Below are 17,627 nucleotides of genomic sequence, written 5' to 3' on the forward strand. Positions count from 1 at the left end.
ATGAGGCAGACGGTGAGCCATTGTTAGTGGAAGTGTTGTAATCAAGGACTGGGGCCAAGCTGGTGCTAATCCAAATCAGGGTGCACCGCGCGGTGCACCCTGATTTGGATTAGCGTCTCTTTTCCTTTTTGGAGTTATGTTATCATATTATTTCACCCAACCTGGTGTCCCGCCGCTTTTTCGTCACTGTGGTCAAGAGCCAGCTAAGGAGACAAGTAAATATGGCAAGAACGATTACCAAGCAAGCTCTGTCGTACCTTCCCCAGATCCTTTCACTCCCTAAACTTCAAGAACGATTACCAAGCACGCTCAGCCGTAGCTTCCTTGGGAGTTTTCAATGAAACACTCTCTAAAGTAGCTCATCTCAACATTCCACTCGTCGTAGATAGCCACAACATCCCCCCCCCCTCTCCTCCTTCCTCCCCATAACACCTTGATCCCAAAGCAGCCACTTCATCCCAGCTAATCAATCCCCGCGCGTCTCCGTTCGTGAGGACGGAGATGAAAATAGACACTATAAGTCTGCTCGGGCGGATGGGCTGGGTGGGTTTGCTGTGGGTGCTGGGATGGGATGGTTGGGTTTAGGGGGAGAGAGAGAGGGAGAGGTGGGGAGGGGGTGAGTCAGGGGGTTGATGATGATGATGATGATGGAAAAGGGGTGATGTATCAACCCCTATCTCCATACCTCAGTCACAATGCAATCCATATACATATACGTGTTTGAGAGATTAAGTATATATACCCATATCCATCCTATAAAACCCTCCATACAACCCATCCCACGCCATCCAATCCCACCCAAACCCCCCATAAAAACCCCCTAACCCCCCATGAAGCCGTACATATATAACCCCCCCCCCGACCAACCGATCGCCGCGCACACAGTGGTATAACCAACACAAACAATACAATAAAAATGCACACGCAAAAAAAAAGCCCCCAAACGCAGGACTATCCATCCACAGAATCCATCCACAGAATCCGATCCCCAGCAATAGACCTCCAACAGCCATCCACCCGCCCATCCATCTATCCTCAATAACAACAGCCATCCCCTCCGATCCCCAAAACACGTCCAAGGAGCGAGCCATCATCCACCGACTCAGAGATCACCCAAAGCCCATACACCTCGACCAGATCATACTCCACAAACACACAAGTACCACGTCACAACATAACACAGCACGCCATCTCCACCACCGCCATCCTCCTCCCCCAAGCTCCAACCCCATCCATCCAGCGACGCCGACACATACCTCGCCCAAACCTTCTCTACATAAATAGAAGCCTCAGAAACGCCGTAAATATCGTCATGGCTGGCTGCATGGCCTCGGAACTCGGCGGCGGGGTGTGAGCGAAGCCCCCCCGGAGGGAGAAAACATTTCATCTTGGGTGGGGTGGATATAGGAGGCGGAGGGCGAACTGGAGCGCTGCTGCTGCTGCGGGGGCGGCGATGAAGTGAATGAATCCATGAACCGAATCGTACCATATCATCTCCATCACACAACCCCTATCCACTCCACCACCTTGGGGTATAAAAGACGCCGATACTAGTACAACTCCCCTCCCCCCTCCCTCCCCCCTAGTGCCGACTCTTCTTGAGAAGATAACAGACGTACAACCCCCCACCTGCTGCCTCGATCGCGAAGACTTCAGGAGGAGGGTTCGATGATGTGTTATCTTATCAGGAGGTCGGGACTCGGGGGGCGAGGCGGGGGTATAGTTGTCTGTTTTTTTGTGGGTAGGATATTGACATCATGGTGGATGGTGTGGGGTGAAAGTATAGGTGGTGGGCGAACTGGAGTGCTGCTGCTGCTGCTGATGATGATTTGAACCGAATCGTAAGGAATGGATGAATGGGCCGGCTCGTATCGAATTGTATCATATCAGATCCACCCTTCCGCACCCCCATCCACCTCGGGGTATACTATTAAACAGTCCACTAACTCCAGCCTCTCGCACAACAGCAACCCTATCCCCTCACTCCATCTTCTCCGTCCTAGGTGAGGTTGAGAAAAATCATTCGTCGCTACCCCTCCTCCCACCGGGGCTCTCGGCGTCGGAGCTGAGGGTTCCTTCGGTTTTGATGTCGGTGGTGGTGTAGCGGCGCTGGGTGGAGGGGGCGGAGATGGATGAGGATTGGTGGTGAGAGGTTGATGTTGGGCGGGCGGGTTTGCCGCAGCCTTTTACTAGGACGTGTCTCTGTCATCTTATTAGCAACTATTCACTCTGCCCAAAACAAGATGGGTGAAAAAACGGGGAAGAAAAGGGGGGGAAATAATAAAATAAAAACATACCTTCAGCGCATCCTTCCTCGAAAAACTCTTCTCACACTCCCCACACGGATACGGCTTAACCGCCAAATGAATCCTCTTATGCCTCTTAAGATCATGATTCCGATTAAAGCTCTGCGGGCACTGATCGCACTTAAACGGCCTATCCAAGCCCAGTTGCATGCCCCCTCCAACTCCAACTCCATACTGCTGCAACCCCCCGTGTCCCACCCCATGCGGAACCCCATGGGACGCGTACAGAGGGTAGCTGCCCTGCATACCGTGATGCTGCTGCTGTTGCGACATTCCGTGGCCTGGGGGGGCGGAGAGGAGCGAGAGTTGCGAGCCGGGGGAGTGGACGTTCGACATTACCGCGCCTGAGAGCGTGGGTAGGGCGTATGGGAACGGACGATACGGCCCCCCTGCTCCCGCGCCAGTGGTGGTGGTAGGTGATAACCTCGCAGGCGGTGGGGAGGGCTGCGTATAAGACGGGAAGGGATGCGCGGTTGTCGGCGGGAAGGCGTAGGTTGGTGTTGGAGGCGGGCGGGGACCGTAGGCATCGTGTTGTGGCGCTTGATGTTGTTGTTGGACGGGCTGCTGCTGCTGCTGTTGGTCGGATGCAGAGGAGGAAGAGGGGTAGGGGAGCGACATGCTGTATTGTTGCTGCTGCTGCTGCTGGTGCGGAGGTATCGATTCATCCGAACTCTGTGGTCTGGGGGGGTAATTCGACTGTGGTGGCTGGGGAGCATATAACGCTCTATTATAAATCGGCGGCTGTTGGTTCCCCTGATGTCCCTGCCCCTGCTGCTGCCCCGGACTCTGCGTCTGTCCCTGTCCCCCCGACGGATTACTAAAAGCATAAAACGGCACCGCCCCCGCAACAGGCGGCCAATACCCCATTTGTTGACCGTAGGGGGGGAGGCCGTTGGAGGCGGCTGCGGCGGCGTCGGCGGCGGAGACGGGGGGGGTGAGGATGGATTGCTGCGTGTTTGGGGCGGTGGAGGTGTAGGGGGGGTATTTGGAGTCGGGGGGGGGGAGTTGGAAGGTTGGGAGGGAGGAGGCGGCGGGGCGGCGGGCGGTGAGGGGTTGGGGGGGTTCCATGGTGAGGGTGGTGGTGGTGGTGGTGTGGCGAGGGTGGTGAGGAGGTGAGCGAGGTGCTCAGGTGACGAAGTAGATGGTTCTCGTGGAGTCGCGCAGTGTCGGGGAGGAGAAAAGCGGTTCTATCGTCGTCGTCGTGCGTCTGCAGCCCTTCGTCGTCTGGTAGTCAAAAACGTCCTCCTTCTTCCTTTCTTCCTTCCTTTCTTCTTATCGTCCACGTCGTAGTGATCAAATCTACAACCTTCCTTCCCTTCCTTTCTTCGTCGTCGTTTTCAACACCACAATCCACAATCCAGTCCGTTCTTCCTCGTTATCGCGGGTCGTATACACAAATCCTCCACCCTATATACACCCTCCTATCCTATCACACTCTCCAAGTCCAAGTCCAAATCCCAAGCCTCTCAAACCCTCGCCACTCAACTCAGCCCTGGTGCTCTCGTTCGTTCCTGTTCACCTGTCCACTCGGGCGCTGGGCTGGGTGGGAAGTGAAAACCGGATCTGCGGGCGTGCGTGTGTGCGTGTGTGCGCTGTGGGTTTCCTCTGTTTTGGCTGGCTGGGCGTTTTGGGCGTCCGTCTCTCTCTCTGTCTGCGCGCCTCGTTCGTCTCAGATTCAGACTCGACTTGATGTTGTGTACTGCGCTGATGCGTGGTTTACCCCGTGTGTTCAGCGTGGTGGCGTGGCGTATAGATTAACAAACCCTCGCACAAAGGCCTCAGTAGTGGTAACTCCCTGTACTGCCCTTCTCTCCCAACAGTAGAATCGCAGACAATAGAATCGTCGCGCGGAGATATATATCCCGTAGTCCTTCCTGCTCAAGAACAACAACAACAGTAACAGTTATAGTCGGATGAAGTAAGATAAAGGTAAGAAGGTGCTCCAAGTGTTAGAAGTGATAGTAAGTAAGTAGTAAGGCAAGGTAAGAACTCTCCTCCTCGGCGCACACAGGCTAACTAACTAACCAGCGTCGATCGCGGAAGCTCAGGCCGGGTGGTGGTGGGAATACGCGCGCGTGGGTGCCGGAGGGCTGGGTGGTGGGTTTTGTGTGGGCGTGAGGCGGGCTTTGTATCTGCACTTGGAGGGGAGGGGGAGGGGGAGGGGGAGAGGGACTGGGGGACTGGGGGGTGGATATGGATGGGAGTGGGGAGGGATGTGTTAGGGTGGTGGATGGGGTTAGGATGGGTTAGGATGGGCTGGGGGGAGGGAAAGGGCTGGGCGTGATGATGGGGTGCAGGGGTGTGGGGGGGTGAGGGATGGGGAGGGGAGGGGTGGTTTGTGGTGGTGGGTAGTGGGAGTGTTAGTAGTGGGTAGTGAGAGAGTAGTAGGAGTGGTAGAGATGGAAGGGGGAGATGTATGTTAGTGGACTCGATGGTTGAGAAAGGTAGGGGTAGAGGTAGAGGTAGAGGTAGGGGGAAGTGAGTGTGTGATAGGCGGTGTTGTGGGGCTAGCTGCTAGGGTACATTTTTCTTTTGTATCTGGTATTGGTATTGCGTGTGGTTTTGTAGTGGTTTTTGTGGTATTCTGTGGTATTTTTGTTGTGTGCCTTAGGTGGGATTGAGGTTAGTGTCGTTTTGGTTTTGGGAGGGGATGGGATGGGGGGGAGGGGATTAGGACTAGTGGGTGATAGGTGGTAGGGGGGAAGTTGACAGGTTGGGTGGGGGAGGAGAGGAGGAGGAGGAAGAAGGAGGGGGTGGCGAGAGTGGTTGGTTGGGGGTGTGGGTAGTGGGTAGTGGGTAGTGGGTACTAGTGGTGGATGTAGATGGGAAGAGGAAGGGGAGACGAGATGATCGGACGATGGGGGATGGGGATGGAGAGCTCGTGACTAGTGTGGGTGTGTGATTATGGTTATGGTTGTGAGTGGGTGTGCGGGGAGAGAGAGAGATATAGATTAGTGGTATTGTTGAGAAGAAGGGTAGATAGAGCGTGAGAGTGCGTGATGGAATAGACTAGGAGTGGCCGTGTGAGTGCACGTGTATGTGAACTCGCGTGAATGAATATATACGAATGTAGGTGTCTCAATCGAGCGAGGTATAGACGGGAGAGTATAGGTTGTGTGTGTGTGTTTATTCGCCACCAAAGGCATGGGAAAGTGAAGAGAGGCCAGAGCACTATTTCACTCACTCTTTTGGGACAGAGACGACATGGGTAGGATGGGATAGAAGTTGCAGGGCAGGGTAGGTAGGGCAGATGATGCGATACAGCGGGTGCTGGTGGGTGGTGGTGGTGGTGGTGGTGAGGGTGAGAGGTGAGGGTGAGGAGCGAGGAACGAGGATGAGGGTGTGGGGTGCAGTTAGAGTGGTAGAGGTTAGATTACCAGATTACTGTACCGCGACTAACAAGCGAAAAGCGGCGCGCGACGAGAGGGAAAAAAGAAGATAAGAAAGTGGAGTGGAGACAGAGTGATGGAGTGATTGTTTGATATTGCCTCAAAGCTAAAATTAAGTTAGTTAGTGCCGTAAGAGCTGAGGTGTGTTCATACATGCTTTCAATATCCCGCCGTACCGTATATAGATAGTATAACTTGAGAAAGTGTACACACCCATTTAATACACATACACCCTGTAAATACTCATCAGGGGAGTCAGACCCAAAGAATCGATTCAACAAACTCATCACTCATCACTCATCACCCATCTCATCTCATCGCTGAAATGAGACCCTACTGTATCTACCCTACCCTAACAGAACAAGACAAGACATGAGATGAAGATGTCCCACCACGCACGCTGCTGCACCCTGCACCCTGCACGTCCACTACAGAACAGCATGTACCCCTACACCTACACCTACACACACCCCCTAGGAGTGACAGCCCACAGCACACCTGGCAACCCCACACTCAGCTCAGAAGTGGAACGTACCTCTACTTCCACTTTCCATCTCCTCCCCAGTCCCTGCTATCCCTTCTCTCCCTCCCCTGCCGCCGCAAAAACCGAGCGATAATCCACATCCACCGCCATCATCATCATCGGCGTCAAGGGAGGGGACAGATTGATTCACGCACGCACGCACACACAAACTACTGTACATACCCATCACACACGGCACACACCGAGACCGTATCCACCCACCACCCACCCATCCACCCATCCACCCACCCCATCATCTCCTCAACCCTACCCCTACAACCGCCGATCCCATCCCCCCATCCCCCTCGCATCCTCAGCTCAGCCCCAGCCGTCCCCGCACGGACGGTGAGGGTAGTGGTGCATGCATGCTTAGGTCATCCACCCATCCACCCACCCATCCGCATACACACACAGACACACAGGACCCAAGGGTTCGTTTATTTTGGCCTCTTAGGGTGGGCTTTGCGTGTCAACCAATGAGGTGCTCTCAACTAGTGGCTGTCAGCCAATGAGATGAAGGAAATGGGATGGAGGTGGGGTGGGGAGGGGAGAGGAGGTTTGTGTGTGATGGATGTCGTGATTGACAGAACAGACAGACCGGTGGTTCGTGCACTCGTGCACTCCTTCGTTCGCGCGTTCAGTTGTGTGAGTACTGTACAGCGCCCATGGGAGGCGCCGCGGAGATGGGAATAGAGAAGGGTAGGTACAGAAGCATGTCGTGGCTTGCTCCTGCCTCCCCGACCCGTTCGTTGGGGAATTGGGGCTTTGGGGCTTTGTATTTCCCGACCGGAGGTTAACGGAGACTCGGGATTTTTGATGGGACACGACACGACAGATACACGACGCCCACGCGAAAAACAAGGACCACCGCTGTCGGCGCCGCGATACTGGGAGAAGGAGGTGGAGTAAAAAATATAGTGCTGTGCTGTGAGTGCTGCGAGTGCTGTGAGGTAAAGTATACCAGACCAGAGTAATCAAGCCAAGTATCCTCTCTCTCTCCCCCCCTCTCCGGTCCAGACCCCAACCGCGCCACCCGTCCCCATCCCTTCCCATCCCCTCCCTTCTCCCACGCTAACCACCTCCCCCTCCCACCCACGCTACCGCCAAAGCCCGCCCGCAACACACACGCACGCCAACGCACGCCCGAAACGCCTCGTCCTCGCCTGGGCGGTTTTTCCCTCTCTCGAGAGCTCGCTCGCGTTTTCCCGCATGCCGGGGTGTGGTGTGCGAGTCTAGCCCTTGTTTGGTGCACGGACGGGAAATGGAGGAGGGGGATGGGGGGGAGTGACATGTTTCTGTTCGAGTCGTGGTGGTGCAGGATGGTGCAGGATGGTGCAGTGTGCAGGTGCAGGAGGGAGGGAAGGAAGGGGATGGGGGGCACGCGTGGTGTGCGTGGTTTGGTGGTGGATGGAACGGGGGTGGGTGGACTTGAGAGGATACAGTACAGTATGCTTACCATACTGTACCGTGCTTTATTGAACCCGTGACGCGCTTTTTACTTTTTATCTCCCTCGTGCTGGCGCGTAATATCTACTCTATCTGAGCTCTGTGTGTGTGTGTGTGCGTGTGAGTAGTCGCGCCGCGTGGTCTAGATTCGCGCGAAGAACCATACCCCATCTACTCTATCAATCAACAGTCAGCAGTCCCGTCAATTCGTAAAAAAAAACACTATACAGCTACCCACCCACGGCACAACCCATGAGCGATCCGGATCCAGACGAGAGAGCACCACGACGGGTGCGGGCCAATATTGGATCCGCAACTGGGATTGCGCCAGTGTACGTACCTGATCGCTAGCGTGGCGTGGTGGTGCAGCTGCTAGCGTGGGCGGGCTGGGGGGTAGGGGGATGTGTGTCCATTCTTTTTTGTGTCATTTCGTCTCGTCGCGCTCGTCTTTCCCTGTCCTGTCTGTTTGGATGTGTGGATGTGTAGATGTGGATGTGTGGATATCTGGTCACTCTGTCCGCCTGTCTGTCTGTCTAACCCCTCCCATGCTTTCTTTTTCGGCTCTCGGTGCGGCTGTACGAGGAGGGGGAGATGGTCGATAGTGGAGGATGGAGCAGTGGTGTAGTATTAGTGTCCAGTTCGCCGTATACAGTACATGCGCCTATCCCATTGCATCCACTCCCATGCGCCCATCCCCTCCAGAGCGACCACACGGCTTGCATCCTGCCCGCCTACACTACACTACAACACCAGGCAGGCGGGCTGGCGCACTCTAGAGTAAGATCGGGGCGTAATTGCCTCCTCCTCCCCCCTGCTCCCACGAAGCTAGTGGCTGCACTAGCAGCTGCAGCCATACGTATATTGCAGCACTAGCTACAGTACAGTATATCACGAACAGCCGGGATAAGGACGACAAGGAGGGAGCGAGCGAGCGAGCCAGCCGCTCTGTACGTTCGTCCGTGCGTCTGTCTGCCCGAGGCTTGGGATGGGGGTGTGTGCGGCTGGGGATGGAGGTGGCGGCTTGGGGTGGAAGCGGGCTTGGTGGAAGCGGGCTTGGGCTTGGGATACAGGTAGGGCGAGGAGGGGGGGGGGGGGTTCAGTAGTGCAAGCCGTGGGCACGAGGCGGGATTAAGCTCAGGAAGCCACGGCGCTGTGGCAGCGCAGGGGTGTAGGGGTGGCGATGGTGGTGATGAGGAGGAGGAGGGTGCCGAGGGGGGAGGTAGGGGTAAGCGACTCGACTCGACTCGAGTGAGTGGTGCGGCGGGCTGCATGAGCAGAGTTGTATCCATATCCGAACATCCTAATTGAACGAGTGAGGGAGCTGGGAAGAGGGAAGGGATCGGTCGGCTATCCTCTCTCTAAACGGAATCGTCGACAGCAGCGCCGTATGTATGATGACGGGAGTGGAAAATGACAGGAGGGTGGTTTGGTTGATTACTACAGCACCGTGCCGCCCGCAGTGGACAGACAGTAGTAGTGCGCCATACTGTGCTGTACCTTACAGCTCACCTCCCACCGCACCGCGGCGCTGAGACATCCACGCGGTCTGAAACCCGCACGACCCTTCCCGACCGAGGACGACCCTTACATCTACAGTGCCATACAGTATCTCCATCTCAGTGCGGCCGGTCGGTCAGTCGTTCGGTCGTCGTACAAAACCTATCTTTATTTCCGTACAGTATGCGAGGACAGTCAGACCCCACCACGGCACGCACGCAGGATACCTATTCCCCCGAGTGTTCGTCGCATGGCTATGTGCCGTGTCGTGTCGCGTAGCACAGGACGGCGCCGTGCAGTGTAGTGCAGTGCTAGCCAGCCATGTGTTTCTGTGCTGGTGTCGAGGCGGTGGACGTTGTGCAGACGCGTGAGTACCGGGGGAGAGGGGGGACAAGGACGCCCGGCGTCCGCGGCTAGAGGATGGGTAAGGCGGGAGGACACGTGGGTTGAAGGGTGTTCTGGGCGAGAGGATGCGTTAGGGGGAGGTTGATTACGGGTATGTTTGCTTACTGTGCGTGGGGAGTAAGGTTGACGCACTGTAATACAGTATGAGGAGGAGGAGGACTCCGAGGGAGCCGTGATTACTCTCCTCCTACTATACTCACCCGCATCCCTCGTAAAGATCAACACTCCCCAGCCTGTACAGTAAAGTAGAGTAGCATCCGAACCACCACCCCCCTTCCCAACGGAACCGTGCACACACCACACCACAGACAACAGCACTGCACAGAAATACTACCGTACGCACGTATCATCCCTACCGCACACCACGGGCGGTAAACCCAGCACTGCTGGTAAGTTAGTGAACAACACGGCGCAAATAAGCTCCGCACCGTCTCCCACATCCTGGACGGCGTAAGCACATTGTCTATCTAGCCCGCGTGCACGGACTGTATTTCCCTTCCGCCTTCGCCCCCTATTTTTCATGGCTGGCAAAGCTACATATTGTGGAGAGCTGTGACGGCGCCGCGGTGTGGTGCTGGTGGCAGTGGTGGGGCAGGCAGGGGGAAAGAGGAGGAGCAGGAGATGGATGGTTGAAGATCTTCAAGTCCATCGTCGGATAGCATGGCTTCCGGTGTCGTGGGATGGGGCACGTACGGGGAGGAGGGTTTTGGTGGAGTGGTGGAGGTGCTGCCTGCCTGCCGCCCCTTTTCGTATGCGGGTGAGGATCCCTGGCGGCTGGGTGGTGAGGGTGCGGGCCGTGCGTGCGTTGGTGGGTGGTGGCGGGTGGGTGATTAGTGGTGCGGCGGACTAGGAGGAGGATGGGGATGGGAATGGGAATGGGGATGGTAGGGCAGATCTATGCTGTAGATGCAGGGAGGTTGGAAAATGGGTGAGCGAGCGAGCAAGGCAGCAGGGCAGATTGGAGAAGTAGAGTGGGCAAAATTGTAAGAGTAGGACGGGAATGAGGGATTGGACAAGGGGGTTGGGGGGGTCAATAGAGGCAGGCAGGCAGATTGAGATGCAGAATGTAGGCTGAAAAAAGAGAAGAGGGTAGATCCGGAGACGCATGGTGAGAAGGGGGCTGAAGGCTGAAGGTTGAAGGGGGTGAGCGTAAAGCACAGGGCAGATACCAAATGCAAGATTGCTCAAACGGGACGAGAGTAGGGTAGGGCAGATCCGGAGATGCGAGTTTGCTGGGGGGCAGGGGGGAACGGAAAAAAAAAAAAAAAAAATAGAGATACCAGGCCAGGGCAGGCAGGGCAGGGTAAGATGGAGAAGAGGGCATCATCATACATACTTCCAGGGCTGAAATTAGACAACCAGAAGGAAAGCGGCAAGGTTAGGGAGGAGGGCAAGGCGAAGAAAAATAAGCAAGTCTACACGACACAGCCAGTTCTGGCAGAGTGGAGATGAGGTGCTATTGCTATTGCTATAGATAGGACAGGACAAGGCACGGTACAATAAAAAATCACCGATCACTCACCGAGCGACTCCGAATATCGGGTCGATTTACAGTATACAGTATACGAAATACCACCCTACCCCCCCTTCCCCCCCGATCCCAGCCAGATAGACGGGATCGACATACATCTCGTCTCTCTTCACCCAACAAGGACCCAAGATCGTCCGCCGCGCTTTCACCCAGCTGTTCCCCGCGAAACATGGATCCACAGCTAGAGTAGTATGACAGGGCAAAGCAAGACGGAACTGTGAGAGTGAGAGAAATACTGTGTAGATCGGCCGCCTGGGACTTACCGAAGTAGTGTACTGTAAGTAGAGAAATATGGAGGACAGACAGTGACAGGGAAGAGGGCAAGAGGACAAGAGACCCACCCCCCAAAAGATCGACACGCCCCCTCCCCAAACTCTCAGGGGCACAACGACAAAAACGACACGGACGGCGCAAACCGGGCCCCGGCAACCCCCAGGACGCCGTGTGGCGTCGGTGACAGGAGTCCGTCTGGTTCCGGTGCGAGGTTTAGTGTGGGTGTAGCGTCGTATTGCGGTATACGGTAGCGATGGCGGCTTGCTGTGGGACTGGACTAGAATCTGTGTGGTTTGGTGGTATTTTGGGGAATTGGTAATTTCCGCAACTGCTAGGGATGGGGGTGAGTGCCGTGCTTGGCTGTGCGTGGGAAGGGGGGTAGGGGATGATGATAAGGGGGTTTCTTTTCTTTTTTTTTTCTTTTGGTTTTAGGGGATATCTAATTGTCGGCTTTGGTGTAGGTAGAGTTGCTTGTAGTCATTGTTGCAGACTGGCAATTCTAGGCGACGGTTCTAGACCTAACGGATACAAGGCGTTTTGGGCGACGATGATGGCCTCACGCGCTCCGTCGTAGGACCTGCGTACGACCACTGTGAAATAAGGGTATATTCCAGTAAGGTACTAAGAGAGACTTTGATGCCGACGTCAACCTACTGCTTATTACGAAGACATCAACTGTATGTTATTATCACCACCAAAGCTTCATCGATTTGGGTTTTATTTTTATTTTATTAGAATTAGCTAAAGCTGTCTACCTCTGATCCTCTCACAGAACAGAATGTAAACCTGCCCAACAATTCTCACCACCTCATCCCCTCGTACAATCCGCTTCAAATATCCGTCGTCTCAAGCAAGTGATTAGCACCCCCAAACTCATACACACACCATTAAACATTACCCCCCGTATATATCCATCCATACACACCTGACTCCATCGCCTCAAAACAAAGTGATAGTCCTCCACAAATACTCACACAAACCCCTTCAAAAAACCTCATACAAAAACGAGCAACCCCCCATTAAAAAACTCACACAAAAAAATATAGCCGTCCCCATCAAAAATCTCATACAAAAAAAATAAGGGGAACCGCATCGAAAGGCCAGCAGCAGCTTGACGACTTCAAAATCCGCGAGTTCCAAAAATAGTGTTGAATTGATTGCCCTGCGATGTGCGAAAAATTAAGCGCTCGTCAGGGTCTTGATCATCATTCTCCTCTTGCGCTCCTCGCCGACCAACAGTCCGCGGGTCTGGAAGACAGATTCCATCGTAGCAACGACTCTGTGGAAGCTGCTCGCCGCGCCGGCCTCCTGGGACAGTCTGGCGATGCTAAGGCGGTTTCTCTTGCCGTGCTCAATGACGGTCAGGAACTCGATCGCGAACGACACTACCTTGAGCTCGAGATCTAAATTTGATGGTTAGCTACAGTCTCATCAGATGCGGCAGCGGGGGGGGGGCCTTACAGTTGACGGGAGCGACTTTGCCGAACACGAGGTTGGCTGGCTTGTTGACGACGACGTCCTTGATGCCGAATTGTCTCCAATCCTTCAGGAGCTGGGCGACTTCCTGGCGGGCGCGGCGCTTCGTAAGGTTGAAGCACAAGTAGCTCGTGGCGGGCTTGACGAGGAAGAGACGCGCGAGCCAGTTCTGCTGGGGCTCGATCTGGCGGGATGGGTCGTCGCGGTAGTTTACCAGCTTGGGTTGGTAATAGTTCACATCGTCGCCGATGGATTCGGTGCTCCTGTTGTCATTGTACAACTTGAATGCTGCTTTTGTGTTAGTAGATGTGGTAAAGGGGGAAATATTTGTGAACTTACCTCCAAGTGGCAGGCCCTCCTCTTCCTTGGGGCCGAACTTCTTCAAGAGATTGCCAAGGTTGAAACCCTTCTTCTTTGGGTCGGGGAGACAATTCGGGTTGATCTCTACTTCTCCGGGTGCGAACTGGCTGTCCTCTTGCTTGGAGTCACGCTTGTACCAGGCGGTCTTCTTCTTCTTGGTGGTGCCGAAACCAGTACGCTTAACACCATCATATCTGAATGGGTCGACATCGTTCTTGCTCTTTCGGCCTTTAGACTCGGTAGAGAAATTTGGTGCGAGCTGCTCAAACTTGGTGAACGTATCTTTGGCGGCATTCAAAGCGCCAGTCATCAATGGCGTCTCCACCGGCAGCGGAGGCAGGGGCTGGGTCGGAGGTGGAGTCGGAGGTGGAGCTGGCCTCTTGACCTTGCGAATATTAAGAGGTGCTGGCATCTTGACTGGGCTCGAGGAGAGAGGCACAGCTCTAGCAGTGACTGGACGATGGTCAGGATTCGTAACCACGAGCTCACGCTCGTTGTATCTCCCATTGTAGGGCTCGGGAGCAGATCCCATTCGGTGAGAAGCCACTCTGTTCGTACGCTCACGATGAAGGTATTGCCCATAGCCATCGCTACGCTCCGATGTTCTGGCGCGAGAGTAGTTCTGCGGGTTTGGCAATGGCCTCGGACCCTCGATACCTCTACCACTCGTGGTGGTTGGGTTTGGAGCTGAGGTGGTTCTTCTCTCACCTTCGCTCAGGTAAGTCTGGTTTGGCAGCATGAGGCGATCAATGTGGGAGACCATCCGATTGATGTAACGAGGAGAGTGGACTCCATCGCCGGTGACTTTGCGGCTGTGAGCAGCTCTACGGGCCTCAACAAGCTCTTCTTCCACAGACTCGGATCTCTTCGGTGGGACTGGCAATGGTCTGCTCTCATACACCGACTGGCGGCCAATTGGATTTGCGGCTTCCCACTGTTTCAGTTGGAAGAGCGATGGATCGGTGTCCGTATTTCCGCGTTCGAAGGACGTGAAGGGCGTAGAGTAGTGGCTATCAGAGCCGTAATCAGCTGAGCTTGAGAGCATCGACAAACCATGCGATCTATTGAATGCTTCATCACAATCTTTCGCCAAGCTGCTGCTCACCTGGCGCACATCCTCTTGGGCACGTCTGTAAGCCTGAGGCAATGGATGAGCAACTGTACCCGCCTCCTTTCGGGATCGGAGCTGTGCGATCACATTTGGTGAATCCTCGGGAACTTCTTCCATGAGCTTGGAGCGCAGTCTATTTCTCTCATTGGCCTCGGTCTCGGATACAGTTCGCATAGCCGGGTGACGCATGTTGGTGAAGCTGACCCCACGCTTGTATCTCTGCCCAGCGCGAACAGGGTTGCCTCCACTCTTCGTAGAGCTTGCAAGAGAGCTGCGTGAGGCATAGACTCTGGGGCGAGCCAAACCTGGTTGCATTGCGTAGCGATTGCTCGATCTTGAGCCTCCCACACGGGAGATCTGTGTATCCTCCTGGAGACGGGAGATGGGGTTGCGGTGAATGACAACCTTGGCATGTGTGGTTCCGTTCATTGTAAGATTCTGGTGTCTGGAATCTTTGAACGGATCGTAGCTCTTGACGGTCTCTCCAGACTCAGTCTCGGCATAGCCGCTGCTCTTCCTAGCATGGCCTCTCTCGACTCTCTCGCCGGTGTTGCTGACGACAGTGAATTTCGAGATCTGTCGTTTGTAGCCATTGGGGCCTGGGCCTGTTTGGGTAAACTGGCGAGTAGAGAGCTTCTTGATTTTTGAAAGAGGGCGGACATGGTGGTAGTCGCTGTTGGAATAGCCAATTTCAGGTGTATAATTCTCCAGCTGATTGTCACGGTGCTTCAGGAAAAGGCCATAAAAGAGCTTCTGGTCGTTCGGGTTGTCATCCAAAAGCAAGGTCACGAGCTGTTTATCTTCAAATTGATGCCACAAAGACTTTAGATGGCGCATGATCTCTTTGTCGATGTCGCTCACTCTATCAACTGGGCGCTCACAATATTGAACGTCAGGTGATCTGGGATTGATACCTCCTCTGTAGGTATCGAGATACTCATACTTCTTGATGAGAGGGTGTCTCCAGATCTCGTTTATGCTAATTCTCTCACGAGGATCAACCTGCAGCATGCGCTTAATGAGATCAGCTGCTTCTGGTCCAATGGCATTGGCCATCCGATAATTGCCTTTTTGGATAGCTTGGAGAAGGCGTGGCACAGATGGGTGGTCGAATGGCAGGCGTCCTGACAAGGTAGCATAGAGGATAATACCCATGCTCCAAATATCAACTTTGTCACCTCTATATGGGACTGCCTTGATGACTTCAGGTGCCGCATAGTGAGGGCTTCCACAAGAAGTGACGAGGCGGTGCTCGGGGGTTTGCTGGAGAGCAGCCATACCAAAGTCTGCAATCTTGATCTGGCCATCCTTGGTGAGAAGGATGTTCTCTGGCTTGAGATCACGATGGCAAATGTTGAACTGGTGGCAGTATGACACCGCACTCATAAGCTGTCTGAAGTATTTCATTGCTTCTTCTTCAGGTAAAAGCCCACAAATGCTGATGTGGTCAAAGAGCTCGCCATTGTCGACATACTCAAGGACAAGGTAGCTGATGACTGTTAGCGGTGGCACATTTATGACGGGTGCAGAACTATACTCACATCTCGGTACGATTCTCCCAGATATCATATAGTCTCATGATATGAGGGTGCTCAATGAGCTTCATGATGGCAACTTCTCTCTCGATGCCATATGGCATTCTGCGGTTCTCGCCTGAATCTTTCACCTTTGCATCTTTCTTGTTGAGAGATGCCAGACTACCAGCCTGTGACAACAGTGCACTTTTCTTCTGCACGATCTTGACTGCTGCTGGCTGGCCGGTAACAGCGTGCTTTGCCATTCTAACTCTCGCAGTTGCACCCTTGCCCAAGGTCTTCCCAAGATGCCATGGTCCAATGTGTGTTTTGCGGCGTCTCTTGCCATCCGATGCATTGGTGGAGGCGTTTGAAATCAGAGAGTCTCGGTTGGGTCTGTGAACTCCATCCCCATTTGCGATGGCAGATAGGCGAGGGTCAACGGCATTAGTGGGGCGAGGAGTTATGATAATTTTGCGTTCTTGCACCGATTCGGTGTCTGACTTGTTGTAAGTGTTTTCTTCCTCATAAATTGCTCTACCATTGTGAGCCATTGTTTCTGGTATCTTGCCCAGCGGCGAGGGATATGTTGTGCGAGTATTGTTGACGCGGGATGTGGCGTCCCCAAGAGGTGGCCGAGCAGTAGATGGCCGACGATAGTTTGAGGTGCTCATGTTTCTTTTTACTTGTGCAGAGACATGATGAAGGGGGGATAGGCAACGACAATGTAGCTTTCAGGCTTTGTGTCCTTGGACTTGGGTTCTGTATTGTTGGCCTTGAAGAAAATAGGGTGATGTTGTACACCGTCGTCGCTATGCCGACTGGTCGCTATGGCAGCGGCGATCTCCCAACGAAGACAAGAGAAACAATCAAAGCAGTCTATTTGAGAAGCTCCAATTGTATTGATCTGTATTTCTATCTATGGTATTAGCAAGGAATGATCTTATTTACTAATTTCAGCATTGCAGTACTCAAAATGTTGACTGCTGAATGTGAAGTTGGAATCGGTGATCTGTAATCAGTGCTTACCTTCAGTCCCAGTCTTGGGCAGTATGCCCTTTGATAATTGCTTGCACTGAGTAAAGAGAAAGGTGGAATAAGGATTGATGGCACGTGACAAACACGTGACCAGATGAGGTTGTCGAGGAAGTTTGTGGTGTGGAGTGAGGGTATCGTGGTAGGGCAAAGAAAGGAAAGGTTTAGTGGGTTGTTTACCTTCAATGTGAATTCGAACGCCGAAGCGAAGGGTACGGAGGAGGTCCAACAGATAATCCGAGTAAGTAGCCAGTAGGCAGACTTTGCCATATACACTTGTGCAGCTTCGATTCTTCCCATCCCATGACCAACTTACTAAGAATGCCCAGAAGGTTGGGGATGGTTTTGTAATACAGGGAACGATGATAGTCATGTGCAGAACAGTTACACTCTTCAAACTTGAGAGACTTCTCTATGGTGAAAAGGAAGTGCTTTATACTCAGCCATATACTGCAACTACGGTGGTACCGTGCGTGGAACTCCTATCACTCTCTCCTCCAGTACGGTATGGAATCTCCCCGTAATTTGACATGAGAAGGGGGCAGCAAGGACCCAACGGCAAAGAGAGCAGGATATCTCAATATATACAGACTATTCTCTATCCCATGCATACAATAATATATGAATATAGAAATCAACGACGAGTTGGACAAGGCGAGCATAAGCTGCATGGCCGTATCCTCTTCTAACCGTGCGTAAACAGAGATAGTAAAGAGACACAAAATACTACTCTGAGCACTACACAGAGTACATGAAAAATA

General features: G+C 53.7%; 2 protein-coding genes across 2 annotated transcripts; both read right to left on the reverse strand.

Moving 5' to 3' along the window:
- Positions 1-835: 835 nt before the first annotated feature.
- Positions 836-4,455, reverse strand: VE01_04597 (uncharacterized protein). The gene is made up of 2 exons (XM_018274068.2): positions 2,298-4,455; positions 836-2,202 (listed from the first exon to the last, which is right to left on the reverse strand). The coding sequence occupies exons 1-2, from the start codon at positions 3,372-3,374 to the stop codon at positions 2,020-2,022; spliced, it is 1,260 nt and encodes a 419-aa protein (XP_018131406.1). The 5' UTR covers positions 3,375-4,455; the 3' UTR covers positions 836-2,019.
- A 7,704-nt stretch (positions 4,456-12,159) lies between these two features.
- On the reverse strand, positions 12,160-17,258 carry VE01_04598 (uncharacterized protein). The gene is made up of 5 exons (XM_018274069.2): positions 16,861-17,258; positions 15,859-16,746; positions 13,186-15,806; positions 12,832-13,134; positions 12,160-12,773 (listed from the first exon to the last, which is right to left on the reverse strand). The coding sequence occupies exons 2-5, from the start codon at positions 16,503-16,505 to the stop codon at positions 12,550-12,552; spliced, it is 3,795 nt and encodes a 1,264-aa protein (XP_018131411.1). The 5' UTR covers positions 16,506-16,746; positions 16,861-17,258; the 3' UTR covers positions 12,160-12,549.
- Between the last annotated feature and the right edge of the window lie 369 nt (positions 17,259-17,627).

The sequence above is a fragment of the Pseudogymnoascus verrucosus genome (assembly GCF_001662655.1).
Source record: "Pseudogymnoascus verrucosus strain UAMH 10579 unplaced genomic scaffold scaffold_16, whole genome shotgun sequence".
NCBI lineage: Eukaryota > Fungi > Ascomycota > Leotiomycetes > Thelebolales > Thelebolaceae > Pseudogymnoascus > Pseudogymnoascus verrucosus.

Excerpts from the sequence above, each read along its gene's own strand:
- VE01_04598 (XM_018274069.2), bottom strand. The coding sequence starts at position 16,505 with ATGAGCACCTCAAACTATCGTCGGCCATCTACTGCTCGGCCACCTCTT. Across the intron at positions 15,807-15,858 it reads TGGGAGAATCGTACCGAGAT|CTACCTTGTCCTTGAGTATG; the intron begins GTGAGTATAGTT and ends AACAGTCATCAG. Across the intron at positions 12,774-12,831 it reads CAAAGTCGCTCCCGTCAACT|ATCTCGAGCTCAAGGTAGTG; the intron begins GTAAGGCCCCCC and ends CATCAAATTTAG.
- VE01_04597 (XM_018274068.2), bottom strand. The coding sequence starts at position 3,374 with ATGGAACCCCCCCAACCCCTCACCGCCCGCCGCCCCGCCGCCTCCTCC. Across the intron at positions 2,203-2,297 it reads CGAGGAAGGATGCGCTGAAG|AGACACGTCCTAGTAAAAGG; the intron begins GTATGTTTTTAT and ends ATAAGATGACAG.